The sequence below is a fragment of the Rhodotorula paludigena genome (assembly GCF_050403205.1).
Source record: "Rhodotorula paludigena JCM10292 DNA, Rt_paludigena_JCM10292v1_ctg37, whole genome shotgun sequence".
NCBI lineage: Eukaryota > Fungi > Basidiomycota > Microbotryomycetes > Sporidiobolales > Sporidiobolaceae > Rhodotorula > Rhodotorula paludigena.
The window spans coordinates 113,545-140,022 of NW_027481421.1; the positions used below are offsets into that span (position 1 = coordinate 113,545).

Below are 26,478 nucleotides of genomic sequence, written 5' to 3' on the forward strand. Positions count from 1 at the left end.
GGTGTTCGCTGAGCCGCGAGGTCACGGGAACGGAGCGGGTCCACCTCCGCCTCTTGCTCCTTCTCCTCCCTCTCCCTCCTTCTCCTCCACACCTCCCCGCATCCTTCAGCCCCAAGACACACCAACAACATGCAGAAGGTCCCTCAGCAGTTCCGCGCCGCCCAGTTCACCCAGCGCGGCGGCGAGCTCGAGATCAAGGAGACGAAGCTTCCGCAGCTTCACTCGGACGGTGCGTCCACTTCGCCCGGAGCAGCACCGGAGCAGCACTACTCACACGCTCAACTCTCCCACAGAGCTCGTCATCAAGGCTCAGGCCTGCTGCCTCGGCTCGACGTGCGCACACTCTTCTCCCGCCTCGCGGCCGACGCCCAGAAGCCGGAGCCTGACCTCGACCTTCCCCCCGGCGCAGCGACGAGCTCCTCAAGTTCGACCTCCTCCCCGACATGCAGTACCCTCTGATCCCGGGCGCCGCGGTCGTCGGTGTCGTCGCTCAGACTGCGCAGAAGGGCCAGCAGCAGTTCAAGGAGGGCGACCGCGTCGCTGGTGCGCGCCTTTCCCTCCTCCATCTTGCTGGAGATACTCTGGCTGACGCTTCTGAGCGCGTACGGCAGCCATCACGGGCTGCGGCGGCCTCGCCGAGTTCTGCCGCGCCAACGAGGCCATGTGCGTCAGGCTCCCGCAGCAGTTCCACGAGGGCGAGCGCCTCGTGCAGGCTCCCACCATGACCTGGGATGCCGGCCGCGTCTGGAGTGCGTCTCTTCGCCCTCCCTTCGCCGATTCGAGGAGCCGAAACTGACCTTCCGTCGCCTGTTCTCGCAGCCGCCCACCACCGCTGCACCGAGGCCGAGAAGCGCATGGACAAGCACGAGCGCGAGATGGTGCGCGAAATCAACGAGCGCATGGGCTTCAAGGGCGACGGCGTCATCGTCGTCTATGGCGAAGGGTGCGTCTCTCACGTTCCCCTCACTCCCCTTTCGTCGACTTGCAGCTGACTCCCTCGCTTCCTTCTCGCAGTGGCTTCGCTCGCCTCGCGCTCGACACGCTCAAGAAGGTCAAGACGAGCCGCAAGCTCATCCTCGTCGCGACCTCTGACAAGTGGAAGGCCAACGACTACGGCCTCAAGGACGACGAGGTCCTCTGCATCAACCAGCACGACGTCCGCAACGAGCTCAAGAAGCGCGGCGGTGCGCACGGCATCGTCTGTGAGTCTTGTTCTCTTTCGTCTGCCTCGAGCGTCACTGACCCTGCGCTCGCTTTCTCTAAAGGCTGCGACATGCCGCGCGAGGGCCTCGAGGCGCTCCTCGACGGATGTCGCTACCACTCGACGATCGTCATGATGTCGCCGCGCCGCGACGAGGGCATGCAAGTCCCCATCGGTGCGTTCATGAATTCACTCCTCGCCTCCCTTCCTCCCACCTCCGCTCACTCTCTCGCTCGTCCGCGCAGCCAACATCCTCGCCAAGAGCATGACGCTCCACGGCTCGCCCGTCATGACGCACTCGGACCTGCGCGACGTCCTCTCGTTCGCCGAGCAGCACCGCCTCGAGGCGCCGACGCGCGCGTTCCGCTTTGACGAGAACGAGGTGCGCGAGGCGTGGCAGGCCGTCGAGAGCCGCGACGAGTGGAAGTGCTCGGTCGTGTGCTTCGAGCAGCAGCAGGGCATGCGCTAGGCGTGTCTCTCGGAGTGGGGCGTGTGTGTTCTGGCCGCCCTTCCTCTTACGTCTTGGGTAGCTTGTCGTCGTCGTCGTCCGTGGTTCGCTTTTCGCAACGCCGCCTGTGTGTGTGTGTGCCGTCTCCACGATGATCCGGACGATGAGAGTGAGGAACGCGCGAGCAGCGCGACAGATTCGCCAGCTCTCGTCGAGAGGGAAACGGAGAGGGTGTCTCCACCATATGTAGCAGTAGGTTGCCTTTTTTACGGAGAGCACCCGGACTCTGTGATGGTACAAGCAACATGTGAAGGGCAGCCAGGGAAGATCTAGATAAGCTCGATATCGCCTGCTTCGAGCAAGGCGCGGATCGTGCTGTAGCGGCACATGTGCTGCGAGCCGGCAGAAAAGGCAAACATCTCGCCGCTGCGTGGCGAAAAGTCAGAGCATGGCGACTGAGAGAACAGGGGGCGGACGTACTCGGGGAGAACAACGGGCGAGCAGTCCTTGCGGGCGCGGAAAAAGACGGGTTTCGAGAAGTCCGGCGTTGGCACTGGAATTTGGTGCGTCAGAACTGGGTCCTTCCGAGTCAAGGCACACGACGCACTAGGTGGTGGGTTGCGCGTGACTTGCTCGGGCATGGCGTCCATGGCGGACGCATCCTGGTACGCCTTGACGAGGCGCACGTAGCTGTCTCACTTCCAAGTCAGCACAACTGACGAACAGAGTACGCAGAGAACGCACCCTTGTGCATGCTCAATCTCGTTCGGATACAGCCGCTGGTGCACGTCGGGTTGCGAAAGGTAGTACTCCGCGCATTGCTCGAGCTGCAGGGGTGACAACGATCAATGCCGTTCTTCCGATTCACGCGGGTCTGCACGCACCTTCCATATCCGTTCGCGGGTAAACATTTTGAGGACGTGAGCCGCCCGCATGTTCTCCGTCGCGACAACACTCGCCGCCACGTAAAACGAGTCGTCCTGCCCCGACGTTGTCTGCGCTTTTCGCACAAGCTCTTTCTGCGGTCGCGGCTTTGTCAGGTCGCGGATCTCATGAATGAGGAAGAAGCGAGGCGCACCCGTCGTGCGAGGTTCTTGACGATCTTCTCGACCAGGTCTCGTGGAAAGACGAGTAGTTCCGGTGCGCCCAACTCGTTCTGCCACGCGCGGAGGAGCTTCTGGACGTCGCGGCTCTTGTCCTTGGCGTGGCCGTCTCCGAGGATGTCATCGAGGGACGGGCTGTCGCCCCTCGAGCTGTCGAAGCCGTACCCTCCTCGCACCGAGCTGCCGGCAGCTGCGCCCGTCACGCTCGAGATGCGCCCGCCAGCGCGACTCGCCGTGTCTACAGAGCTTCCACGGTCGTCGCCGTAGCCGTTGTAAGGCTGCTGCTGGTTCGGGATCGGGGTGAGGTCGCGCGGGAAGGCGAGCGACTCTGCGGCGTTGGCGACGAGCGAGTCGTTGGTCTGGAGCGAGTCGTGCTGGGCGTCGTCGTCGTCATCGTCGAAGAAGCCCCGCCCTGCGCCCTGTGCGCGGCTCATGGCTGCAGCGATGTGGTCGAGGCGGTGAAGCGGCTTCGAGCTGATGACGGGCGCAATCGCGTCGAGTCGCGTCTCGTTCGCCGCCACGACGCTTCACTCGCTCGCACCACCCTGGGACGGCTTGCCGGTTCGGCAGCGACGTGTCTTCTGCACTGCTTTGCGTGCTCGCGTGCGCTTGTGTGCTCTCGCGCCATGCTTGCGTATCCGAGCGATGCCGCCGTCGCTCTCCTGCTCCCTCCTGAGGCCTGCTGTCAGCTTGCGGACGTTTGCGGACGCTGTACCGCGTGCTCTGAGGTGCACTGCCACCCTTGCTGGCGTGCTCGAGACTGGGAAAGTCGCAAGCTGCCGTCTCGGCCCTCTCTCCCCGCATCGAAGCGAGGCTCTCTGGGGTCCGAGCTAATTTTCACAATCCTGTGGCACGCCATCGCCCTCTCGCTCTGCCTGCAGCTCGGGATCCCTCCCTTCACCAACTGCTGCCTGATTGACCTAGCTACGAGGCACTCGAGCTAGCAGCTCGCTTCAGCGCCAGCCACTCCGTCCTTTCGCGCCTCTCCCTTCGCTTCGAGGCGACTTCTCCGAGGATGTCGTCCGAGCCCATCCCCGTGGTGGACAACACCCCGCCCGTGCCGCCTGCACCTGCAGCCTCGCTCTCCGATATCAAGCACGACGTCGAGAAGCTCGCACCCGGGTCGCTCGTCGGGTACAGCGGCGAAGAGAACGGCGAGAACGGTCGCAGGCCCGTACACCTCGCCCGCAAGCTCAACGCCCGCCAGATCACCTTCATTGGTTTCTCTGGAGGTATCGGTACCGGCCTCTTCATTGGTGCGGGCGCAGCCTACGCCAAGTCGGGTCCGGCGGGTCTCTTCCTGTGCGTCTTGTCCCCCTCCTTCGGCATGGCGTCACGCTGACCGCTCCTGTCGCCTCTCAGTGCGTACTCCGTCGTCGGCTCGATTCTTTGGTGTGTCATGCAGAGCATCTCGGAGCTCGGCACTCTGGTGAGTCTCCGTCTTGACAATCCGGCCATTCTTTCATTGTGGCGGAGGAGCTCATCACTCTTTCCACTCGCAGATCCCTACCGCTGGCTCTTTCCCGCACTGGGCGACTCGCTTTATTGACCCGTCTGTCGGCTTCTCGCTCGGTGCGTCGTCCCTCTCAATTTTGTGTGTAGCCTCTGCTTACCTCCTACATTTCGCAGCACTGTCCTATGGCTACTGCTACACCATCGCCGTATGTCTGCGTCACGATTGACTCACGCTACTCGTATAGCTGACCTTTCGAGTATAGATCGCCTCCGAGGTGTCCGCCGCAGCCGTCATTGTCGTACGTGCTTACCTCTTCGCCCACTCATCGCGCGCTCACAATCCACTCCTGCACAGTCGTACTGGACCGACCTCACTCCCGCCGTCGTCATCTCCGTCGGCCTCGCGCTCATCATCGCGATCAACCTCCTCCCCGTGCGCTTCTACGGCGAGGCAGAGGTCGCGACCGCGATCGTCAAGATCCTGTGCTTCCTCGGCCTCGTCGTCGTCTCGCTCGTCATCACCTTGGGCGGCGCGCCGAACGGCGACCGCATCGGGTTCCGCTACTGGAACGACCCGGGCCCCTGGGTCGACTACAACGGCATCACGGGCGCGACGGGTCACTTCTGCGGCTTCCTCGCTGCCTTCGTCAACGCGTCGTTCTCGTTCATCGGTGTTGAGACGGTCGTTGTTGCGGCGGCCGAGGCGGAGAACCCGCACCGCTCGATTCCCAAGGCCGCGCGCCGCGTTACCGCCCGCATCGGCTTCTTCTGTACGTTGCGGAATCTCCGATGTGTTGAGGCTCGTCACTGACTTTTTGGTTTTGCAGACATGTGAGTCTGAAGTCTGCCTATGAGGGAGCACGTCGACCGGACCGTGGGCAGGCGGCTTCATCAGCTTCGTGCCGCTCTCGAAATTCGGCTTGCGGCTGCTCGTCATACTGACACGTGACGCACGTCTGCAGCCTCGGCTCCATCCTCATCGGTATGACCGTCGACCCGCGCAACCCGGACCTCACGTCGGGTTCGGGCAACGCCAATTCGTCGCCCTGGGTTCTCGCTATCAAGGCTGCCCGGATTCCTGTCCTCGACTCGATTGTCAACGCCTGCATCCTCATCTCGGCGTGGTCCGCGGGTAACTCGTACTGCTGGGTGCGTTCCGCTTGGTTGTGCGTCAACTCGCGGACTCGCCCCTAACGCCTTCTCCTCCCCTCACAGGTCGGGAGTCGCATGATCACCGCCATGGTTCACGACAAACAGCTCCCGAGTTTGTTCGGTATCACCAACAAGCACGGCACGCCGTACTACGCCGTCCTCCTCTCTTTCGCCTTCGGCCCGCTCGCCTACCTCTCTCTCGGGTCCGGTGGCGCCTCTCAGGCATTCGCGTGGCTTCAAAATCTGAGCACAATTGCCGGTCTTATTGCCTGGGGAACGCTGTGTGCAGCGTACCTGCGCTTCCACCGTGGCTGCAAGGTTCAGGGCGTGGATCGCAGCAGCTTTCCCTGGAAGTCGCCCCTTCAGCCGTTCACCGCCTGGTACGGTTTCATCGGCTCAGTCATCGTCACCTTCGTCAGCGGATTCTCCGTCTTCCTCAAGGGCAACTGGGACGCGCAGGACTTCGTACGCCCAGCCTCCCCGCGATGGTCTCGTACGTGGACTGACACTTCTCGCAAACGCAGATCGCAGCCTACATCGGCATCCCTATCTTTATCGTCCCCATCCTCCTGTGGAAGCTGTTCAAGCGCACGCGGGTACGTTTTGCTCCACCGCTCCTCTTGATCGCCGGCCTCCGGGCTTTCCCTCGCACCCGTCGACGTTCGACCGCGTTTCCGTTTCCGCTCGTGCTACAAACATGTAACATACTGACTCGTGGTTCGCGTCTGCAGTTTGTCCGCGCGCGCGAGATGGACCTCTTCTCCGGCCGCCTCGACCCGGCTTCTCTCCCCATCCCGCCCGTCCCGACCACCGCATGGGGCAAGTTCATCGACTGGCTCTTCTAGACCGCGTCGCATAGACTTCATAGACGGATCTGTCGGTACTGGGTCCGCGGCGGGAGGTGGATGGGCGTGCCTCTCCAACATGAGGCGCTGGTTCTCTGTTCTTTGTATCACACTACGCACAAACGTTCAACTCGTTTCATCACCATCTTACTGAGCCTGTCGGGCTGCCGTGCGCTGTCAGCGCGCAGCGGAGAGGCAAGGACAACCAGTCGGCAGCGGTGAGGACGAGTTTGCGAAGGTCCCGCACTGCACGCCTACGCGATCCCTCGGGCACTCGCTAACAGGACTGTCGCTTACGAGACGATGAGAAAGCGTGTGTTCTGCAGGCGGCAAATGTACGGCACGGATGACGGAGTAGGCAGGGATGGTTGTGTGTCAAGCGACCTCAGGCATCGTCGTCCTCGTCCTCCTCATCAAGCTCGTCGACATCGTTCTCGTTTTTCCCCTCCTCCTGCGCCCCCTCGTCCTCGTCTTGACCTTCGTCCTCGTCCGCCTCGCCGTCCTCCGGCTCGCTGCTGCCGCCGCCGTCATCGTTGTCGTCCGCGCCATCGTCGACCGCGTCCGCATTCTCCTCGACAGGCTCGAACTCGACGTCGACTTTCTCGCCCGCGCGCTTCTTCGTGACGAGTGCTGCGCGGAACATCAAGACGTGGACCTACGGGCGCAGGGTGAGTTCGAGACGGGAGAACGAGATGATGCCGGCGCACCATGTCCATCCATGACTGGTACTTCCACACCTTCCCCTTCCCGTCCGTCCAGACAAAGACGCCCCGCAAATCATCGAGGTCCTGCTTGCTAGCTGCGTCGGGATCGACGCCGGCAGCTTCCATGACGATGCGGATGGCGAGGACTTGCTGGTGGGAGGTCGAGTAACCGACAGTAGTGGCAAGGTGATTCGAGCCGCGGAGCTGTGAGATACGAGTCGAGAACGTGACAAGCCTCGTCGTAGAGCCGGCAACGAGATAGTGGCGGTGGCCGAGGAGGGACGTCGCGCGGGAGAAGAAGATTTCGTCGTCCGTATCGCGGGAATACTTGGCGGGACTTGACGAAATCTTGCCGAGCGGCTTGCCCGAAGTCGCGGCGAGGATGTTGCGGATGGCGTGGATGCGCACACGTTCGGCAAAGTCGATGAGGGCCTGCTCGACGATGGGCTCCTGCTCGTCCCACGTCGTGTCGTCGAGCTGAGCGTCCTCAGGGTGCCAAAGAGCCTTGATGACTTTGAAATCACTGAACTCGCTCCATGACGGGAGGATGCCATCGAAACGGGGATCTTGCCAGTCGAGTTCGTCGAACTTGTCCTTGAGGAAAGACGAGCGAGCCGCACGTCCAGGCGCGGCGCGGCGGTCAGCTTCTCTGATTTCGAGGCGGTCCTGGAGTGCTTGACGGAAGCGGAGCCAGCCTGCGTGGGTTCGCGGTGAGAACGAACGCGCGCGAGCCGACGTGAGGCCAGACGCACCCTCAGGATCTTGCGAAGGGTCGTCCGCGTCCGGCTTTAGGCGCCACAGCGAGAGGGACTCGTACCCATCCCAGAAATCAAGCTGCTCCTGCGTCCAGTCATGAGCCGACAGGAGCTGCTGCTTGCGGCTGATCATCGTGGTCAGTAGGCGCACGGGGTCAAGTCGGGGTGCAGGTCCCTTACAGACGTTCCATCTTTTGCTTGCGCTCGGAATTCTCCTTCCAGCGCAGCTGGTGGAGCGCGGAAGCGCGAGCAAGCAGCTGCTGCACCTCCTGGCGGCGGAAAGGGGTCAACCAGTTCAACAGGACGTCGACAAGGCTTCGATCGACGCACCTCGCGCTCCTTCCTGCGCTGCTCAAGCTCGCTCGTCACGAAGCGAGGGAGCGCGTCTTCTTCCACAGGCTCACTCGAGCTAAGCTTGTTACGGCGCGACCTCGTCGACCACCCACGGCTCGACTGATTCGCGGCGCGAGCCTCTTCGTCTTGGTCTTCGAGCTCTTCGAGCAGGTCTGACGTCTTGGAGACTTCTTCGTAGATGAAAAGATCTGTGCAGGCGAAGGGGGTTCAGCCTCTTGCGACCTCGCGCTGGCAGTCTTGCCTACCGCCATTGGCAGTCCGGCGGAAATTGGTGGCTGCGACAGGAGAAGCGTGCAAGTGTGAACATCGAGTGATAGCCCAACTCGAGTGCGGACACGGCACGCACGACTCTCGCGACGACACACTTTGAGCGTATCTTGTGCAGGCGAGACATCTTGCGGCGGATCTCGTGGTGCGTGATGAGGCTGTGGGCCATAGATCATGAGCGCGGCAGGTCGAGCACCCGTAGGGCTGTACGTACTTAACCGTCTCGCACTCGGAGCAGGTGCGGACTCGAAGATGGCGATAGGGCGTGGCGGACGTCGCGCCGCAGTACTGTCAGAACGGAGAAATCAGTTCCCTGTGTCGTGGGTTTCGAGCACGGCGGTCGAAAGACCCACCTCGCAATGCGTTCCAGCCAGGAACAAGCCGAACTCGATCTCGCTCATGTCGCCCGGCAGGTTGTACGCGTCCTTCTTGCGAATCGCTGCCCAGAACTTGCCGCCCGAGCGAGACACAAAGAGCTGGGGGAGCGAGCGGGACGTGCTGGCGAGGTGGATGAGGTCGCTCATGTCGAGCTGCGAGACGATCTGCAGGACGGAGCGGTCAGTAACTCGTCAGTGCAACGCGAAGCGGGCACGCACCTCGAGGAGCAGCTCGACCGGGAGGTTCAGGAGAAGCTCGACGTTCCAGACAGTCGTCGGCTTGTCTTCATGGGCCTCGTCAGGCTCGCTGGATCCCATCGGCTGGTGACGCGTCTTCTTGGCGGGCTTGCCTGGTGGAGACGAGGGGGGTCAGCGGGGACGAGACCCTGCTACGCGGCGGCGACAGCCCGTATTGCCCGGTCGAGCACTCACGCGCTCCGGTCATACGTCCCTGTCCCTTGCTCTTGCCCTTCGCCGCACCGCTCGCAGTCTTCGCCGCCATCGCGCCGCTTGATCCCTGCACCGCCTCGTCGTCGCTCGAAGCGATGTCGACGTCGCTGTCGACCTCGACGTAGCTCACGCGCGCTCTCGAGGTACGCCTCGACATCGCTGCGCGTTCTGCTGGGCGTGCGAAGCGGGTGAAGGGAGGGGAAGAGGTGCGAGCGGCGATCACGGTCAAGTCGCTCGCGAGATGTCAATTCTGGCGTCGTCCCAGGCGCGCCTGAAAAGCCTCCCAGAGGCGGTAGCAGCTAATCCTCATGTGTGGCCCGAGGCGCCGAGCAACGCAGTGAGGCGCAGATCTGACGAAACCCCGTCGAAGCTCACGCTTCAGGTCTCTCGCTCTCCTTGCGACTCAAGCTGCAGTTCATCACGTTGCTTGCGGCAGTAAGGCAGAGTAACAGGCAGACAGACATTGCACAGCATGCGGGTCCTCCGCAGACCTCGTCGACCTCCCCACTCTTGGGCTTGACGGCCTCGTTCTCGTGTTCAAGCCCGACGAAATTGTCGCCGCCATCCTCCGACTCGTCGTCCGCACCGAAGCTGTTGTTCCCGTTGAGCGCACCAATCTCGCGCATACTCGCGCCTCCGTCGCCCGAGTCGACGCCGCCCTCGTCCTTGTTCTTCACTTGCGCCCTCAATCCGTCTCGCTGTCGTCGGAATCGTCGTCGCTTTGCGAGCGCTCCAAGTCGGTCTCGTCTTCATCCTCTCTGTCGTCGTCGCAGTCGTCGTCGTCGTCCGAGCTGTCCGGCTCAAAGACCAAGTCGACGGATTCGCCATCGCGCCTCATCCTGACGAGCGGCGCTTTGTTCGTCAGATGCTGGACCTGCGTCGCCAGCAACCAGGTCAGCGCTCCACCTCGTAGAGTAGACAGAGCGCAACGCACCGTCGACGTCCACGAAGAGCTCGAGAAGTCACTATTGCCGGTGCTCCAGTAGAAGGTGCCGGACAGCTCGTCCAGGCCGCCAAGCGTGACGGTGTCGACGTCAAGTCCTGCCGCCCCGATGACCTCCTCGATTGCGAGGACCTGGCGACGCGAAATGTCGTCGCGCACACTGTCGACGATGCACTCTTGCGCGCGCACATGCTCGAGGCGCTCGGGCAGTGTTATGAGCTCGTATGCTCCCCAGCTTGACTTGCAGGCGAACAGGGCGGTGGGACGGGCGAAAAAGGCGTCGCCGTACTCGCGCGCCGGATACTTGGCTGGGTTCGTCGAGAGCTTGCCGAAGGTCCTGCCCGTCCGTGCCGCAGTAATCAGGCGGATCAGGTCGACGCGCGTGCGCTCAGCGAAGTCAAGCAGCGTATTGTCGACAGTACGCTTCTTCTTGTGCCAGATCGAATCGTTGAGGCGAGACTCGTGAGGGTACCAGAGCGCGTGGATCGGCTCGAGCTGGCTGAACTCGAAGAAGTTGGGGAGGATCCCTTGGAAGCGCTCATCCTGCTCGTCGTATTCGGAGAACTTGGCTTTGAGAAAGTCTTTGCGACGTTCTCGAGCCGCACTTGCTGCGTTGATCGCGTTGCGTCCGTCGATGGTTTTCTGCAACGCCTTGCGATACCGTCGCCACGCTGCGTGCCGACACGTCAGTGCACAGGCTATGCGGATGGGAGAGCGTTTGACGGACCCTTCGGATTTTCGGACGGGGTGACAGCGGGCTTGAGATAGCGGAGGTATCCCTGGCATCGGTAGCTTGTGTCGCGTAGCTGCTCGCGCGTCCAGCCATGGTGCTGCTCGAGGTCCGCTTCGATTCTGGCACCGAGCCGAGTCAATACACATTCGTCAGCGGCGGCGTAGGGGCCGGAACGTACCGAGCCTGCGCATTCCGCTCTTGGACCCGTTGCTCCTCCCTGCGCTTGACCTCGAGCTCGCCCTTCTGCGCCATCGCCTTGTTCCAGTACTACAGCACCCAAGACGTGAATAGCGACCCTTTGCGGACGAATGAGCGGGGACGAGGACACACCGTGCTGTCGGCCTCGCGCTTTGAGCGACTTTTTTCGACGAACTGCTGCACTTGATCTTCCGCCAAGTGCTGGCGCTGCAGACTGTTGCGGCGCGACCTCGTCGATAGCGGCCGATGGCACGTGTTGAACTCGTGCGCCTGCTCGTCCAATTCCGCAAGCTCCTCAAGTTGCTCCGAGACGGCGACAAGATCTTGACGAAGGTAGAGGTCTGCGGCAGTGCAGTCAGCGCCGCATGCGCTGGAATGCTATTTCAAGCTCACCTTCACGGGCGTGTTCCACGGTCCCATGGTCCCACGCTGTTTGCGGCAGGGCCGGCTTCAGCATGTTCTCCAGCTTGTGCAGGAAGGAGATCTTACGACGAGAAAAGCAGCAAGCGTCCACCGCCTGGCAGTGCAGGTACGGCATCTCCTTCTTGACGAGCTTGTATGCATTCAGGCTGCAGGGCGTACGCGGTGTCAGAATCTGTAGCGGAAGGTGCCAAAGAGCGGACATACTGCTCCTTGCTGCAGTCGTCGCAGGTGCGGATGCGGACGGGACTGTAGAAGACAGCGTAGGATGTCCCACAAATCTGGTTTGAACGTGAAGAGTCAATTGGTGCTGCGAAGAAGAGCGAAGCGAGCAAGCACACCTGGCAATTCGACCCGAGCAGCAAGAGCGCAAAGTCGATCTCGCCCAGGTCGTCGAGCAAGTCGTACCCGTCCCGCTTGCGCACCGTAGTCCAGAACATTCGGCCCGAGCGCGACACGAGCACCTTACGGAGCGAGCGGGAGGTGCTGGCGAGGCGCATCAGGTCTTCCGTGTCGAGATGAGAGACGATCTGCGCTCGGAAAGTCAATTGCAGCCCTTTCAGGCTGAGCAGGAGGACTCACTTCGAGTAGCATCTCAGCAGGAAGGCCGAGGAAGCGCTCTAGGCTCAACGACGGCTCGGGCTTGATGAAGGCGGGCGTGTCGTCCTCGTCGCTGCTGCTGTCCGACTCGTCGTCCTCCACCTTGAACTTGTGGTCCTCCTCGTCCTCCCACTCCTCTTCCTCCTCAGTCTCGTCTTCTTCGCTGTCCTCCATGTCGCCCGAGGGACGCTGCATCTGCTGAGCGGGCTTGCCTGCGTGCAGCGAAAAAGGTCAGCAGGGTCGAGCGGTCCATCAAGGCGAGAGTGGCTCCGGAACTAGGCAGGAGAGTTTACGGGCTCCGTACGTGTCTCCCACTCCCCTCGTCGAGCCTCTCGCCTTCATCGACGACTCCGCACCCGTCCTCCCCTGCACCGCCTCGTCGTCGCTCGAAGCGATGTCGACGTCGCTGTCGACCTCGACGTAGCTCACGCGGGCCCTCGAGGTACGCTTCGACATCGCTGCGCCTTCTGCTGGGCGTGCGAGGCGAGTGAAGTGAGGGGAAGAGGTGTGAGCGGCGATCACGCCGAAGTGGGGGGAGCAAAGGTCCACCTTGGCGCAACCTTGGTGCCTACGCAGAAGAGTGACACGGAGCGCAAGGACCGCGTAGGCTGCCCGGCAAAGATCTTTCCGAGCGCTCAGAGCCGTCCAGGGGAAACGAGCGAGAATGTTGAACCTCTTCCTGCCGTTCCGCATTATGTCTTCAGAGTCCGAATATCCGCGGTGAAGGTTGCCTATGCACTGCACTGACGTCTATCTACGGCACCGCGTCCGACCCGGGTACGCAGGAAAAGGGAAAGGCTAAAAGAACGAGGGAAAGGGAACGTCAGGGAAACCAAAGCCTAAGCGTCTGCTCCTCCTCCTCGCGCAGCCGACCTCGTCGGGAGCGGGACACACTCCCCACATCGCCGTCAACATGCAGAGGTCCCTTTTTGTGCGCAAAGCGCGGCACCACTTAGACCTGGGTCGCCTCGGCCTGAATGAGCGGGTGGTAGCCCTTGCGGCGCACGTAGGTCTCGAGGTCCTTGTCGCTGAGCTCGCGCAGCTCCTCGACACGGTCGATACCAAGCTTCTGCGCCTCGCGGATGACGGCGACAGCGATCTTGATCGAGACCTCACGAATCTGCAGTTTGAAAACGGGTCAGGGGGGCGCGCTGGATGCGGAAAAGCGAAGGAGACGCACGCGCTCGATGTCCGGGTACAGGAGATTCCGCTCGAGCTCGTCGGGCGTGAGCGAGTGCGCGAGACCGTTTGCCGAGGCGTGGACAAGCTCCTCCGGGATCTGCGGATCGTATGCATGATGAGCGGATGGCGAGAGTGAACAAGCGACAGTTAAGACGCACCTTGCTGACACGTGCGAGGATGGCGCCGAGACCGAGACCAGGGAAGATGTACTGTTAGGTCACGAAAAGGAGAAACGAGTCAAGTTACGCTCGACCAGCTCGCGATCAAAGTCAGGTCCGACCAACGCACCATGTTGTTGCCCTGACCCGGCTCGTAGCGCTTGTTGTTGTAACTGACGGGGTCAAACGGACTGCCACTCGCGTAAAGAACGCGGCCGTCGGTGCCCTCGACCGCCTCCTCGAAGGTGCACTCGGCCTGCGCGACCGGGTTCGAGAGCGCAAAGACGATCGGGCGCTTGTTGTACGACGCCATGAGATTGAGGACTGTCGCGTGAGTAAGCGGGTGAGCTAGAGGGCTCGCGAAAGTGGACAGCGCTTGATAGAAGCGAGAAGTTATGACGCACTCTCCTTGGTGAACGTTCCGCCGACAGTTGAGAGACCGAGGAGCGCGGTCGGCTTCACGTGCTCGACGACCTCCTGGAGCGTGCGGAGCTTAGGCGCGTCCGGCTCGGAGCGCGCGAGGTACTGCTTGTGGATCGGAAGCTTGTCGCCACGGTTGTGCGCGACAAGACCCTGCGATGGGGACAATGTGTGTCAGCAAGGTCTCCAAGAGGAAGGAAGCGCATGCATAGGAAGCCACTATGCCTTGCGAAGGGGGAATGCCGACGCACCTTCGAGTCGACAAGCCAGAACTTGTCCTTGGCCTCCTGCTCCGTCAGCCCCTGCAGCTCGAAGTACTTGCAGATCGTCTCGGCGACACCCACGCCCGACGAGCCCGCGCCAAAGAAGAGGATCTTCTGGTCCTTGAGCGCGACGCCGTTGAGCGAGAAGGCGCGGATCGCACCCGCGAGGACGACGGCGCCGGTTCCCTGAATGTCGTCTGCGCGTACGTAACGTGTCAGCACAAGCTTGCCAACAGGGAGCTGGACAGGGCGAACGAACCGTTGAAGCAGGGGTAGATGTCGCGGTTGTCCTGGAGGAGCGGGAAGGCGAGGGTAGTGTGCCAGTCCTCGAATTGGATGATCTGTGCCGCGCAAGTGTACATCGTTAGTGTTCGATTGCGACCGCCGCCTACGGTTGACAGCCGCAAAGTGGGTGCGAGCCTCAACGGATGCGAGGAGAGCATCACCGCACCATACTGGGGAAGTTCTTGTGCATCTCCTTCATAAAGACCTCCATGAACTTCTGGCACGTCTCGTCGTCGAGGCGGCGCTGGCGCAGGCCGAGGTACAGCGGGTCGGCGAGGAGCTTCTCGTTGTCCGTGCCAAAGTCGATCGCGATCGGGAGCGTCTGCAGCGGGGCGCGGAGCGTCAGTCTCCTTGTACTCAAGCGATGGAGAGTGGCAAGCGGAGCCGGAGAGGAGGGGCGGGAACGGGTTGACACGACGAGGGAAGCGAGACGTACTGCCTTCGGGTTGACACCTCCTGCCGCGACGTAGAGCGAGAGCTTGCCCTGCGAGATACCCATACCACCCACACCGAGATCACCGAGACCCAGGACACGCGAGCCGTCCGTGACGACCTGCGCAACGCGAAATTGGTACAGTCAGCACGCTGCCGCGAACGACCGTCGTGCTCCCGAAGATACATCCGTCGAAACGCGTACGCACCGAAATTTCCATTTGGTCGTGCGGAAGCGCCGTCTTGAGGTTGGCGATGATCTCGGGGAGCTTCTCGAGGTCCGAGTATGAGAGGTAGAGCGACTGAAGAGGGCTGTCCGCCTCGGGCGGAGGGGGGTGGATCAGGCTCCAGTTCTGGCACGCGAGACCGATGATGGGAGTGCTGTTGCGGTGGGTTTCGAGTGATTAGCAGGAGGAGGCGAGTGGTGGGGAGAAGTCAATGCCGCACTAGATGATGGGCTGTTTCGGGTACGCAGGAGCAGTCTCGTCAGCTTCAGTTTCGAGCGTCTCTTTTGGTGTGAATTAGTGCTGTCAGAGCCGGTTCATGCCTCTGCGCCGGTCGCACGAGCTAAACAAGTGACGGCGGGTGACCCGCTCGACACCGCGCAGGTCGCCCGCCGGCTCTACGGCGCCTTTTGAGTGCACGCAAAGCCCATTCCAGGGTTGTCGGCGGCTCTGGTGAGTCGCATGCCCGGGCACAAACTCCGTCCGTCATCTCAGTCGTTCGACCCCACATGAGCAGTCCCAAAGAGAATCGTGCCGGTTGGGCGACCCCGGGCGAGTCGCGCGACCCACGCAGGCGCTCTCGTGCGGAGGAGCGAGGACGCACCGTAGTCTCCTGGAGGTTGCCGCCAACGAGGCCGTAGAAGACGTCCGGGTTGCGGGCGCGGAGGGCGGCGAGCATGGTGTACTTGCAGAGCGGGTCGGGAATGGAGCGGAGGCGGGCGAGCGCGCGCTCGATGAGGAGCTCCTTGGTGCCGACAAAGGCGGGTTCGGGACCGCCGGGGAGGCCCTGGGTCTTGCTAAAGTTGTGGGGCATGCTGGCGGGCGGGCTGGGGCGGTAGGCGCGCGAGGACGAAGACGAGGCAGAGGAGCGGGGGAAGCGGCGCAGGGAGCGGAGCGCCGACGAGGTGAGCGAGGACTGAATGGTGGAAGCGAGCGCGAGAGCTGCAGACTCGAGCGGAGGTGCGGGACCGACGAGGCGAGGAGGAGGGGAGAGAGGGAGAGGAGCCCGGAAAGTTGGGGGCACGGTGGGCGCACGGATGGGGACACGGCACGCAGAGCGAGTGCAGCGCAGGGCAGAGAGAAGCGGGCAGGGCAGGGCGCGGTCAGCTTGCAGGCAACGGTACGAGCACGCGACTCTTGCTCCTCGAGCGGGTGCCTTCAGTCAAGGGCGAGCGGGCCGACCTGGGCCGGTTCGAAAGGTGCAGGAGAGAGCCGCTCACCCAGCGTGTGCTAGCTCGGACGATTGGAGGGCAGGCGAGGCGAGCGCAGGACGTGAGCAGTCAAGAACGCGAGCGGTCGGCAAACGTAGGCTCTGTGGCGCGCCAGCCAGACCGGGGCCAGCGAGAGCCGGCGGGGCCAGCAAAGCGCGAGGAGAAGCGCCTTTGACTCATCGCACAGTGAGTCAGCGTGAGTGCGCCACGGGCCAGCACAGCATTGTCCGCGTCGCTCGCGAAAGAGCAGGAGCAGCAAGAGCGAGGGAGAGGGCGTACGGCCGATGGCTTGGATTTCCCTCGGCCTCGTGGTGGGAGCTGCAACTGATTCCCGGATGTCGATTCGCCTCGCGCGGCCCTTTCCCTCTACTCAGGCGATCGCACTGATCTGCCCGCATCTGCTCGCTGCTCGTCTGTCGATTGTGCCTCTACTCCGCCGCATCTCCTCGTGCCCCTCCGCGCGGATCAGCGACGATGGAGGACACTGTTCGGCCTGCCGTCTTGTCTGAGCCGAGTCTGGTGTCTTCGACGACTGAGTCTACTTGCGATGCGCTCGAGTCTGCATTCGCCGGGCCCTTGCGTGACGCGACATCCGCTGCTCGCGAGCAACTGCGTCGAATCGCGCGGCACCATGCTCCATCCGTCGACATCGAGTGCGTCTGAGCGGTATTGTGCCGTTCTTTGTGACTGTACTGACCACGAGACGGAATGCAGCTTGCCGAAGAAAAAGCTCGCCGCGGTCCTCGTCCTTCTGCACCTCAATCCGCTCGGCGAGCTCTCCGTGACGCTCACGACCCGCTCGAAGCGGCTGCGCAGTCATCCGGGTGAGACTGCGTTGCCTGGCGGCCGCTGGGAAGAAGGAGACGGCGAAGGAGGCTGCTGGACGGCCGTGAGAATTTCACTCCATCGTTCGCAGAATCAAACGGTTCCACTCAACTCCCTTCTTCTGCGCAGCTCCGCGAGGCACACGAGGAAATCGGACTGCCACTGCCGTCCCGCGGCGACGACTCGCTCAGTACCGCCAATGTTGCAACAACGCCATCGTCCCACCTTCTTTACCTCACCTCCCTCCCGCCTTACACCTCGCGCACCTTGCTCGTTGTCCTTCCCGTCGTCTACATGCTCCTCTCGCCTGCAAGTGAGGCCTCGATATCGTACCTCCCGTCGGTGCTCAAGCCAAATCCGGACGAGGTCGACGCCGTCTTCCACCTCCCTCTCCGCGCATTCCTCATGCTGCCGCCGGCGGCACAATCGTTGGCAAGCGTAGACGTCGACGCGAGCATCGCGCAGAGTGCTGCTGAGGCTCCACAACCCGCTACCCAAATGGCGCAGGTCGCCGCCGTCCCGTCCGAGCCGGTCCAGCGCGCCTCTCCCTCCTCGCGCTCTCCCTCCTCTCCGCCCACAGCATCCTCTCCTGCGCCCTCCAAGCGCGCCCGAACGCGCTCGACGACCTCTCAACCCCCATCGCCGGGCACCGAGCTCCTGACGCACACGTTCCAGGACTTTACCTGGCTCCTCTCGCGCCCGTACCGGCTGCACCAGTTTTCGCACCCCGTGCGCGGCGTGACGCCCTCGGCCGTCACGGGGTTGACGGCCGACATCGTCATCGAGGTGGCGCTGCTTGGCGAGTACGGGCCCGGGCACGGGGTTGGAGAGCAAGGCCAGGATGCGAGGATCGGGTTTAGGCGGTTCGCAGAGGGGCAGATGCGATGGGAAGAGACGATCAGGGTGGCGCTTGGGATGGACGGGCAGCAGGGGCTCGGAGGAAAGGTCGCAGATGGTGCGAACGGCGCGGACCGCGAGGATCAGAAGGTCGACGAGGCTCAGTAGAAGCTGTAGAAGTCCTTCCAAGCTCTCGACAGAAGCGCGCTCAACGAGGAAAGGTCCAACGCGCGGAAGACGGGGTGCAGGAGCAAGTGCGGCCTCCATCATTCGTGGAAGAGAGCGCAGCGGGGATGGTGAGGTGGGCGAGGAAGCAGCAATCGCGTCTGCGGCTCAAAGCGAAAATTAAGCACGCACACAGCGTTTCACACACCGAGAGGATCTCGAGCAACGCTCGTGCAGCTCAACAAGCAGGAAGCGGGACTGTGGTCGTTGTCCAAGAGACGCGGCTCCGTGTCGTGCCGCTTGTCCGCTCCCTCAACGTCGCTTGCGAGCTCTTGCAGAATGCTGAACGTGCTCAAGTCGATCGACTGGTCTCAGCCGAGCCTCTGGGTCGCCATCGCGTCCATCTGCTTCGTGAGTTGACGCTCGCCCACATCAGCGTGGTCGCTCCGTCACGCCGAAGTGAGAACTCGCCCGAGCTGACGAGCTGCGCCCGCAGAACCCGCTGTACTGGAACATTGTCGCGCGGCAAGGTACCTCCTCCGCTTCGAACGCCAGCCTCGCGCTCCCGTTCCCCCACCTCTCGCTGATCCGCTCTCCGCCGGGTAGAATACAAGAACAAGATCCTCACGAAGCTCGCGGGCGGGAACCGCTACCTCGCTTGCTATGCTCTCGGACTGTCCATCTTCGTTCTCGGCATCGTCCGCGACCATCTGTGCGTTCCGCTCGTCCTTCCGCGGCTCGACTCGCACGAGTGCTCCGTCCGGAGTGCTTGTCTGCGCCTTCTTGATTCCGGTGAGGTAGCTGACCGATGTCCCTTTGCTCCCGCAGCTACCAGAAAGCGCTTGCAGACCAGCCCACCGAGCCCATCCTCCGCTACACCGAGTTCAAGTTCCTCGCCGCCGGTCTCTTCGCCGTCGGCAGCACCCTCGTCGGCACGAGCATGTGGGCGCTCGGCGTGACGGGCACCTACCTCGGCGACTACTGCGTGCGTCGCTTCCGCGGGTCTTTGCGCAGCCTCAGAGCTGAAGCTGACGCTTTCTCTACTGCCATCAGGGCATTCTCATGGACGTGAGTCGGGCGTTCACAGTTGCCCTGCACTCATCAAGCATGCCACTCGAGCATCAAGCATGCCACTCCAGCGGCTCCCCAGCTCGTGGAAGGACACGCACTGAGACGCGTTAAGCGATTCTGCTCGCAGCACAAGGTCGAGTCGTTCCCGTTCAACGTCACCGACAGCCCGATGTACACCGGTAGCACCATGTGCTTCCTCGCCACGGCTCTCTGGTGAGCCCTGAGCCCATCTCTAGCATCTTGCTGATGTCTCTCTCCAAGACTCTCGCGAGATGCGTTACTCATCGCGTCTCGCTCGTCGCGCGCGCAGGTATCAGTCGCCCGCCGGTCTCGTCCTCACCGCGCTCGTCTACGTCGTTTACCAGGTCGCGCTCAGTTACGAGGAGTGCGTTACCCGTTCCGCTCCTTCCCCTTCGCCTTGCACCGCACTGACCCCTTCTCTCTCGCGCGGTCCCACGACACAGCCCCTTCACCGGCGCGATCTACGCCAAGCGCGACGAGGAGCGCAAGAACAAGGTCGCCAACGCCGAGCCGTCGGGCAGCTCGAGCGCGGTCCGGTCGCGCGCGGCGGCCAAGGAGCTTTGAGCGCCTTTCTCTGTGCGTGTTGGAGGAAAAGGCCAAAAGGACTCCGTCAACCGGGGTATGGGTGCGCTGCACAGGCTCCAGAGAAGTATGCGCGGCCGTGAGCGTACGGATAGAAGGGAAACTCTGGCAATCTTCATTGTTATTCCGGAGAAGTTCGTCGCGCGAATCAGGACTGGACTACAGAGACAGCGACAGCAAAATCATGTGCATGGGGCTACGACGGACAGGTAGGCAGGACAGTGAAACACGAGTCTGCGAACAACGGAAGAGGTGAGTGCGGATCACAAACAATTGATGAGTCTTGGGACACACACCAAAATTCATTCAGACCTGGGCGCGCGCGTCCGCCCTGAGCCCGCGTGCCCGCGCCTGCTGCGCGGCAGTGGCACGCTTGCGCTCGTCCTCCGCTGCGACCTCCTCCGCGCGCCTGGCAGACACAGTGGCCTGCTCGAGACCGCTCGCTTCCTTGAGCTTCTTGTGGTACGTGCGCTCATCGACGACCTTCTTGAGCAAAGCGACAAGACCGTCGGCGGAGATGACGAGGGGAGCGGCGACGTTGAGGAACGGCGGGAAGAACGAGGCAGGAAGGGAGAAAGCCGCAGTCAGGCTCTTGGTGATGACGATGCTACCTGCGAGGTGGAAGTCGGCGGCTGCGGGTGGCTCAGGCTGGTCGTGCGGCGGCGAGCGGGACCACGCCCTCAAGACAATGTTTGGCTCGTTGGCGTCAACCTCGACCCGCAAGTTGAACATAAAGTAGTGCTGTGAGTGTATGTCAATGTGTCAGCTTTGTGTTGAAGCGTGAAAAGACGTAGAGCCGACTGGCGGCAAGAACGAGAAGAACGACAACGCACGTCTTCGCTCGCGAAAAAGATCTTCCTCCGGGCCTCTTCGCTGTCCTCCGTCTCCGTCACGTGAACCTCCGCCGTCCCGACCACGCCATTGCCGATTCGTCTCCACCCGACATCTGGGTGGTACAAACCGTTTTGCGGCACGACATGCTGCGGGCCGGCGGCTTGTTGTGCCGCTTCTCGCGGGACATGAATTGCTTTGACGGACAAAAAAGAAAGATCGTGCGGGTATCAGCGGAGCGTCGCTCACGGGAAACGGGAGAACGTCCAAACGCACCGGTCCCGCAGCCGTCCATCAGCCCCGCTGCTCCCACTGCACCCACTTGCTCGAACACAGGCTCGATGATCTTGACGAACCCGGCCACCGCGCGCTCGTGCGCGGGGCTGGGCATGGTGACTTCTACGACGACGCCGTCGGTTTGGCGCTGGGCAAAGAGGCGCCCCTTGGTGAACCGCGTGGCGTAGCGCGAGAGGTCTTCTTCGGCTCGTAGTGGAAGCTGGACGCAGAACTCGTCCGCCGCACGCGCCTTGAGCGCGGCGTCGAGCGACGCGACGTCCGGTAGGAGGCGCGCGCAAGTCGATGCAGGAGGCGGAAGCGGCGCCCGCGAGCGCAGCGAGGCGGCTTGTGGTGCTTGCGGACGCGACTGAAAGAGGCTGTCGAGCGGAGCGGCGGCCGATGCCGTGTCGAGATGCCTCGTGCGCTGCTTCCAGTCCGAGCCAGCGGTGGAACCGCTGCTCTCGGACGGAGAGGACGACAGCGACGGTGTGTGGCCCGTGTCATCCGATGTGCTCATCGTGCAGGGAGCTCGAATCTGCACGAGCGGCGCGCGAGAGTCGCGAGAAGGAGACGACTCAAGAGGGACACCTCGAGCCTCGAGCATCCGGTCGCTTTCTCGCACGAGAAGCCGCTAGATTCCGGGTAGACAACTTGGCCTTGCGCTCTTCGCGTGCCATGCGCACCACACAGGGCAAACTCAAGACGCTCTTGTCGGCTCCGACCTCGCCGCGGCGGCGTGACCGCTGCGCTCACGCTTGCGAAGGGTGCCTTGGATTTCTCGTGAGCAAGGTGGATTGCGGTCAAATGTCTGTTGCGATGCGGAATTATGACAGGTGGCAGTACAACTGGAGGGGTCTTGAGCAAGGGCAGCGGAAACTCTAGGCGTGGCACTTCTTCTGCGTGCCGTATCTGCGCGCTCGAAGCGGGGTCAGCGGGTGAGACGAGAGCGCCAGAAGCGTGAGAAAGGCATCGCACCGGAAGATGGTGGCGGGATCCAGGTTGTCTTCGTCGTACGTGTCCTCCCAGATCTCGAGGCCCTCTGCGCGCCGGATGCGCTCGACCGTCGAGTCCATCAGCAGCCCTCGCCACTTGCTCCCGATCCCCTGCTGGATGTCGCTCGGCCCGTCTTTCCGCTGGATGATCAGCGGCGGGTCGACCGAGAACGAGTCGAGCAGCTTGAACGAGATGAAGGACGGCACGGCCGTGTCGACGGCCGTCTGGTACGCCGTCCAGGGGTTCAGCAGGAGCGAGAGGGCGCGCTGGGCGCCCTTGGCGGACAGGGCGTAGGCGTGCAGACAGAGTGGGACTGTTGAGCGGTGCAGGTGAGGATGCAGGTATTGCGGTTCTGCAGGCGGCGAGGTGTGAGCGGGGCAGTCGTGAGCCAAACGAGATGGAGTCGAATTGGACACACGCAGCATTTCCTTGCCCCAGCAGTGCCCCAGGAAGGTTGCATCCCACTCTTCCGGCAACCTCCGCTCAATCCGGCTCCACAGCCGCTCAAGGTCCCACTCGACATCGACGTCGTCCTCGAGGATGAGCGCCGAGCGGTCGCCGTTCTCGATGATCTTCTTCATCGCGCGCGTGTGTCCCCAGTACGTCGAGATGACGCCGTCGTTGACCTGTCGTCCAGGAATGCGCTCGTTGTGGTCCCACAGGACGGCAGAGATGTTGAGGTTGGGGTCGGAGGGGACGAGCTGGTCGAGCGTCCCGCGCTCAGCGTGCGATTCGAGGTGGGCGACCCAGTCGCCGGAAGGAGGGAAGCGCTTGTCGTTGCGCGGAGGGAAGGGCGTCTTCGAGTCGGGGGACGGGGTCTGCACGAGCCAGTCGTTGCCAATCGTTAACCCGCCGAGAGAGGAGGCGTCGACCCCTCGTGCCTTGGCCTGCGAGAGTCACGCGTCAGCCTGCACGCGCACGGAAGGAGCAGGAGAGGCGTTGCAGACCATGATCTGTACACGGTCTCTCCGGACCTCGACGGCGCGCTCTGCGATCCATCGAATGAACGGCTCGTTTTTGAAGCTGGCGTCGACAAACGTGATCTTGAGCCCGTGTGCGCGTGCGAGCTGGGCCATCTGCTCGCGGCGGTCAGTCCGCGACGGCAGCGAGAGGACGTAGATGTGGTCGAACGTGAGCGTCGGCGAGTGCGCGAGCTGCGACTGGGGCGACGTCGTCTGCTCGAGACGCTCTCGATACGACAGCCCGGCGGTCCCTGCAGCCCCATCGCGCGCGTGCAGGTGCGACAGCGCCGACGAGAGGACGACGAGTGCAAAGACGGCCGCGACGAGCGACAGCGTCGACCGCCGGGACAGCGGCGGGCCCCCCTGAGCTGTCCGTCGATCCATGCGCTCGCTCTGCTGCCTCGCAGGCGGAAGCAGCGGGTGCAGACGGCCGAAGAGGTCGCGGCGCCGCCAGTGCCCGAGCGACGCGGTGCAAGCGCGTCTCCACGCGACAAAGTGCGCCGCACAGGGTCTTTCTTCTCGAGACGCTCGCGAGCACGCGCAAGGGTATGTCAAAGACTCGCTGTACCGTGTAACAACAGCTACGGACGCGCAACACGCTACAGCTCGGGAAGCACCTCATCCTCGCCGCCCTTGCTCCGCCTCGCCGCCTTCTTCTCCTTGCGCTTGGCCGCCTTGTCCCCGCCCTTGCCTCCTGCAGCTCCAGCACCAGCGCCGCCCTTCTTCCCTCCCGCAGCTCCCGCCGCCACCTTGGCCTCGAACGCCTTTTCGCGCTGCTCGGCCGCGTGCGCCACCTTCTGCGGCACCTTGCCGCCGTGCTCGTACGCGAGCACGGGGCGCGGCGGGATGGGCGCGCCAGACGCCTTGGCCGCGTCGCGCGCGAGCTTCCATGCTTGCCGCGCCGCAATCTCCTCGTCCGTCGGCTTGACCTTCTCGACGAAGCGGCGCTTGGGAGGCGGGCGTTCACTGTGCGCAGGGGTCCGTCGGATGGCGGAGGGGCGAAGGCGAACGTGGACGTAGTAGGCGGAGTCGGAGAATCGCAGGAAGACAGAGAGAGAGAAGGCGAGTCAGCCCAGCTCATCTCCACAATGGAAAGCTAGTCGACGTCGATCAGGGACGCAAGTAGCAGAGGGGAAAGACGCACGGCAGCGGCTCGCCGTTCTCCAGCTTGCGCTTCTTGACGCGCTCGTTCTTCTCGCGCTTGCGCTCGCGCCGGCGTAGGTTCTTCTCCTTCTTCTCCTGTCGCAGCTGCTCGCGCACCGAGCGCCCGGCCGCCTCCGCTGTCGAGACAGCAGCGGCTTTGCGTGCGGCGTTCGAGGGCTTGGACGGCGAGGCGGCGGAGGGCGTGTCGGCGGCAGAGGGCTTTGACGGCGTCGTGGTCGCCTTGCCCTTGCCCTTTGCGGGCTTGACGGGCGTGGCTTCCTGCAGCTCCTTCGCCTTGCCCTTGGTCGCCGCCGGGCTCTCGGCCGCAGCGGGCTGGACCGTCCCGGCCTTCTTGCCGCCGACGAGCGTCTGCATCGACAGGCGCTCGATGACGCCCTTGTCGATCTGGCTCGACACCCACCGCGCGTCCGACTGGGCATGCTCGGCGGGGAAGTCGGCCGACTGGACGTGCGCCGCGAAGCGCGCGAGACGGCGCGTGTGGTCCTGCGAGACGGCGAAGCGGAAGCGAGGTCAGCGCTGCGAAGCCCGTGCGACAGCCCGAAATGGATAGAAGGCCCAGCGTACCTTGGACGCCAAGTGCACCTCGGTCATCTTGCCCTTCCGGAGCACCTTGTTCGGGCACACGACGCACACGAGCGGCAGCTCCTCCTCGTCGTCCTGGTCGAGCTCGCCGCCCGCGAGCGCGAGCGACGAGACGACCTGCGCACCGTCCTCGAGCGCCTCGAGCGCGGTCGGGAAGCCCTTGGGCGGCGGGCGCGGCGCGTCTTCGTCCAGCTCTGCGCCGTCGTCCTCACCGCCGAGACCGTCGTCTTCAAACACGCTGTCCTCGTCCTCTGAGTCGTCGTCGCTGTCGTCCTCGTCCGAGAAGGGTCCAACGCTGCCCGCGTCGCTCTGCTCCGACTCAGAGTCGGCGGCGGACAAGGCGGCGTCGTCGTCGAGCGCGCTCGCCTTGCGCTTGCCCGCGCGCTTTGACTGCTGCGCGGCGAGGTGCTTGTACACGGGCATCTTGGTGCTACTCTGAGTGACTCTGCGCGTCTGGCAGAGGCGAGTGACGAGTGCGAGACGAGGTGGAGCCGGGCTGCCCCTCGTCTCCCAAGCTCGAGCGATTCTCATCTTAACTCCGCGTGTCTCCCGCTTACGTCCGAGCAGCTCCAACGGTCGGTTGCGCTGGACAAGAGCTTAGAAGCGGGCCTGCAATGTAGCCCTGGAAGCGTCAAACAGAGGCGAGACGCGTACCTCTCGCTGCTTCCGCGTGCTCGCCTCGCAAACGTTGCTCTCCGTCGCTATCCTGCAGAAGGCGCAGTCTTTGCCCTCCTGTCAGTCGCTCTACACCATGCTGATTTCAGTCGCCGGACCGCTGATTGTGCGATCAAGACCGTGGCAGTGCTGCCTTTTGCCTCTCCTCACTCCTTCTCCTCGCTCTCCGCTCCCGTCACGTCCCGTACCGCCTCACAAGCCCGGTCCCGAGTAAAGGAACACGAAGACGGCGAGGACGGTGAGCGCGAGCGTGTAGGAGACCGTCTTGCAGAGGAGCGAGATGACGCCCGAAGTTGCCGGGTCGGAGGAGGGCGGGACAAAGACTGGGAGAGCGGTTGCGGAACGCGCGGCTGGGACGACAGCGGAGGAAGAGGGGACAGAAGAGGGCGAGAGAACCTGCAGGGTATGGGCCGGGCGGGAAGATGGATCGGGAGTCAGTTGTGTTGCTCAGAAACACCTCCTTGCCCAGACGAAGCCGCGTAACATTACCAGAGCGCACCTTCTCGTGAGCGCGGACTGTCGACGTCTGCTCAGCGTGCTCGTCGTCAAGAAAGTGGAGGGTCAGGATCGAGAGTGGAGCTGCGTGCGGTCGCACTTTGCATCAGCGCTCGTCGACCCGGTAGCCGGTCGCGCAAGAGCGTGAACAAGACCATGTAGGAGGTACCCGCTGCTTCGGAATCGTCGCACGTCTCCCCCAGAACGTTGTGAGAACCGAACGACTCGGCCCAGCATGCTTCGCCCTTTTGCAGAGCGGCCAAATCTTCGGCAAACGTGAGCTGTGCATGTGGACTGGGGCGTCAGCACGGATTGGGCCTCATCAAGGAGTACCGAACGAGGCGCGGTGCGCGAGACCGCGACGCACCGCTTCGACCTCCTCCTCGCCGCGCGGAACGGGTGCCTCCACCGTCGCCCACCCGCCGTCCTTCGAGTCATGCTCGGGCTGAAGGATGAGCTCTGCCGGGAGCGTCGGAGAAGCGGTCGCTGGGCCGAGCTGGACCTGGGCGGCGGAGACGGGCGGGGCGGCGAGGAGGAGGATCAGGGTGCAGAGGAGGACCGTCGTGAGCGGTACGGTGGAGATGGTGGCGGCGGCGAGGGAGCGGCGGCGAGACATCGCGATGGCGGAGCGGAGTCCGAGCGGTGGGAAGCGGGGCTGCGCGCCGAGGGGAGGGTCAGGCTGTCGCACCTCGTGAATCGAAGGAGAAGAAGGACGTACAGAGAGAGCGAAGACAGGCGAGAGCGTGGCGGGAGGGGAAGCAAGAAGAGAGCAAAGAGCCATCTTGCTCGCTCGAAGACGTACGTCAAGCGAGACACGAC

The 26,478-nt window shown here is 63.3% G+C and overlaps 12 protein-coding genes across 12 annotated transcripts; 4 read left to right on the forward strand and 8 right to left on the reverse strand.

The window, feature by feature from the left end:
- Positions 1-129: 129 nt before the first annotated feature.
- JCM10292_000301 (uncharacterized protein) lies at positions 130-1,670 on the forward strand (the record flags this gene model as incomplete). The annotated part of the gene is made up of 8 exons (XM_076650564.1): positions 130-229; positions 294-333; positions 410-543; positions 612-749; positions 820-943; positions 1,015-1,202; positions 1,266-1,376; positions 1,447-1,670. The coding sequence occupies 8 exons, from the start codon at positions 130-132 to the stop codon at positions 1,668-1,670; spliced, it is 1,059 nt and encodes a 352-aa protein (XP_076503896.1).
- A 308-nt stretch (positions 1,671-1,978) lies between these two features.
- SLD5 (DNA replication protein SLD5) lies at positions 1,979-3,186 on the reverse strand (the record flags this gene model as incomplete). Its single annotated transcript, XM_076650565.1, has 6 exons — positions 1,979-2,075; positions 2,130-2,202; positions 2,257-2,339; positions 2,394-2,476; positions 2,534-2,668; positions 2,728-3,186. The coding sequence occupies 6 exons, from the start codon at positions 3,184-3,186 to the stop codon at positions 1,979-1,981; spliced, it is 930 nt and encodes a 309-aa protein (XP_076503897.1).
- Positions 3,187-3,767: 581 nt separating this feature from the next.
- JCM10292_000303 (uncharacterized protein) lies at positions 3,768-6,204 on the forward strand (the record flags this gene model as incomplete). The annotated part of the gene is made up of 10 exons (XM_076650566.1): positions 3,768-4,054; positions 4,115-4,181; positions 4,255-4,324; positions 4,382-4,413; positions 4,471-4,506; positions 4,563-4,981; positions 5,170-5,356; positions 5,423-5,824; positions 5,884-5,955; positions 6,091-6,204. 10 exons carry the CDS (start codon positions 3,768-3,770, stop codon positions 6,202-6,204), a joined length of 1,686 nt encoding a protein of 561 aa, XP_076503898.1.
- Positions 6,205-6,589: 385 nt separating this feature from the next.
- JCM10292_000304 (uncharacterized protein) lies at positions 6,590-9,268 on the reverse strand (the record flags this gene model as incomplete). The annotated part of the gene is made up of 10 exons (XM_076650567.1): positions 6,590-6,859; positions 6,912-7,603; positions 7,661-7,788; positions 7,844-7,932; positions 7,994-8,205; positions 8,360-8,442; positions 8,499-8,572; positions 8,638-8,826; positions 8,881-9,011; positions 9,094-9,268. The coding sequence occupies 10 exons, from the start codon at positions 9,266-9,268 to the stop codon at positions 6,590-6,592; spliced, it is 2,043 nt and encodes a 680-aa protein (XP_076503899.1).
- A 528-nt stretch (positions 9,269-9,796) lies between these two features.
- Positions 9,797-12,461, reverse strand: JCM10292_000305 (uncharacterized protein; the record flags this gene model as incomplete). The annotated part of the gene is made up of 10 exons (XM_076650568.1): positions 9,797-9,985; positions 10,046-10,725; positions 10,782-10,906; positions 10,966-11,054; positions 11,118-11,326; positions 11,379-11,554; positions 11,613-11,686; positions 11,747-11,935; positions 11,988-12,217; positions 12,362-12,461. 10 exons carry the CDS (start codon positions 12,459-12,461, stop codon positions 9,797-9,799), a joined length of 2,061 nt encoding a protein of 686 aa, XP_076503900.1.
- A 496-nt stretch (positions 12,462-12,957) lies between these two features.
- On the reverse strand, positions 12,958-15,783 carry JCM10292_000306 (uncharacterized protein; the record flags this gene model as incomplete). The annotated part of the gene is made up of 12 exons (XM_076650569.1): positions 12,958-13,125; positions 13,186-13,284; positions 13,346-13,396; positions 13,476-13,669; positions 13,750-13,918; positions 14,017-14,225; positions 14,288-14,369; positions 14,480-14,635; positions 14,750-14,866; positions 14,955-15,126; positions 15,193-15,203; positions 15,574-15,783. The coding sequence occupies 12 exons, from the start codon at positions 15,781-15,783 to the stop codon at positions 12,958-12,960; spliced, it is 1,638 nt and encodes a 545-aa protein (XP_076503901.1).
- Positions 15,784-16,654: 871 nt separating this feature from the next.
- Positions 16,655-18,010, forward strand: JCM10292_000307 (NUDIX hydrolase; the record flags this gene model as incomplete). Its single annotated transcript, XM_076650570.1, has 3 exons — positions 16,655-16,833; positions 16,895-17,069; positions 17,135-18,010. 3 exons carry the CDS (start codon positions 16,655-16,657, stop codon positions 18,008-18,010), a joined length of 1,230 nt encoding a protein of 409 aa, XP_076503902.1.
- A 336-nt stretch (positions 18,011-18,346) lies between these two features.
- Positions 18,347-19,663, forward strand: OPI3 (bifunctional phosphatidyl-N-methylethanolamine N-methyltransferase/phosphatidyl-N-dimethylethanolamine N-methyltransferase; the record flags this gene model as incomplete). Its single annotated transcript, XM_076650571.1, has 8 exons — positions 18,347-18,418; positions 18,504-18,537; positions 18,614-18,719; positions 18,836-18,992; positions 19,061-19,075; positions 19,206-19,291; positions 19,389-19,463; positions 19,543-19,663. 8 exons carry the CDS (start codon positions 18,347-18,349, stop codon positions 19,661-19,663), a joined length of 666 nt encoding a protein of 221 aa, XP_076503903.1.
- Positions 19,664-19,987: 324 nt separating this feature from the next.
- Positions 19,988-21,305, reverse strand: JCM10292_000309 (uncharacterized protein; the record flags this gene model as incomplete). Its single annotated transcript, XM_076650572.1, has 3 exons — positions 19,988-20,422; positions 20,515-20,627; positions 20,789-21,305. 3 exons carry the CDS (start codon positions 21,303-21,305, stop codon positions 19,988-19,990), a joined length of 1,065 nt encoding a protein of 354 aa, XP_076503904.1.
- Positions 21,306-21,666: 361 nt separating this feature from the next.
- On the reverse strand, positions 21,667-23,127 carry JCM10292_000310 (glycosyltransferase family 25 protein; the record flags this gene model as incomplete). The annotated part of the gene is made up of 4 exons (XM_076650573.1): positions 21,667-21,697; positions 21,764-22,133; positions 22,200-22,668; positions 22,729-23,127. The coding sequence occupies 4 exons, from the start codon at positions 23,125-23,127 to the stop codon at positions 21,667-21,669; spliced, it is 1,269 nt and encodes a 422-aa protein (XP_076503905.1).
- A 215-nt stretch (positions 23,128-23,342) lies between these two features.
- Positions 23,343-24,912, reverse strand: JCM10292_000311 (uncharacterized protein; the record flags this gene model as incomplete). Its single annotated transcript, XM_076650574.1, has 3 exons — positions 23,343-23,709; positions 23,888-24,390; positions 24,472-24,912. The coding sequence occupies 3 exons, from the start codon at positions 24,910-24,912 to the stop codon at positions 23,343-23,345; spliced, it is 1,311 nt and encodes a 436-aa protein (XP_076503906.1).
- Positions 24,913-25,356: 444 nt separating this feature from the next.
- Positions 25,357-26,275, reverse strand: JCM10292_000312 (uncharacterized protein; the record flags this gene model as incomplete). Its single annotated transcript, XM_076650575.1, has 4 exons — positions 25,357-25,560; positions 25,664-25,743; positions 25,829-25,940; positions 26,027-26,275. The coding sequence occupies 4 exons, from the start codon at positions 26,273-26,275 to the stop codon at positions 25,357-25,359; spliced, it is 645 nt and encodes a 214-aa protein (XP_076503907.1).
- Positions 26,276-26,478: the final 203 nt, after the last annotated feature.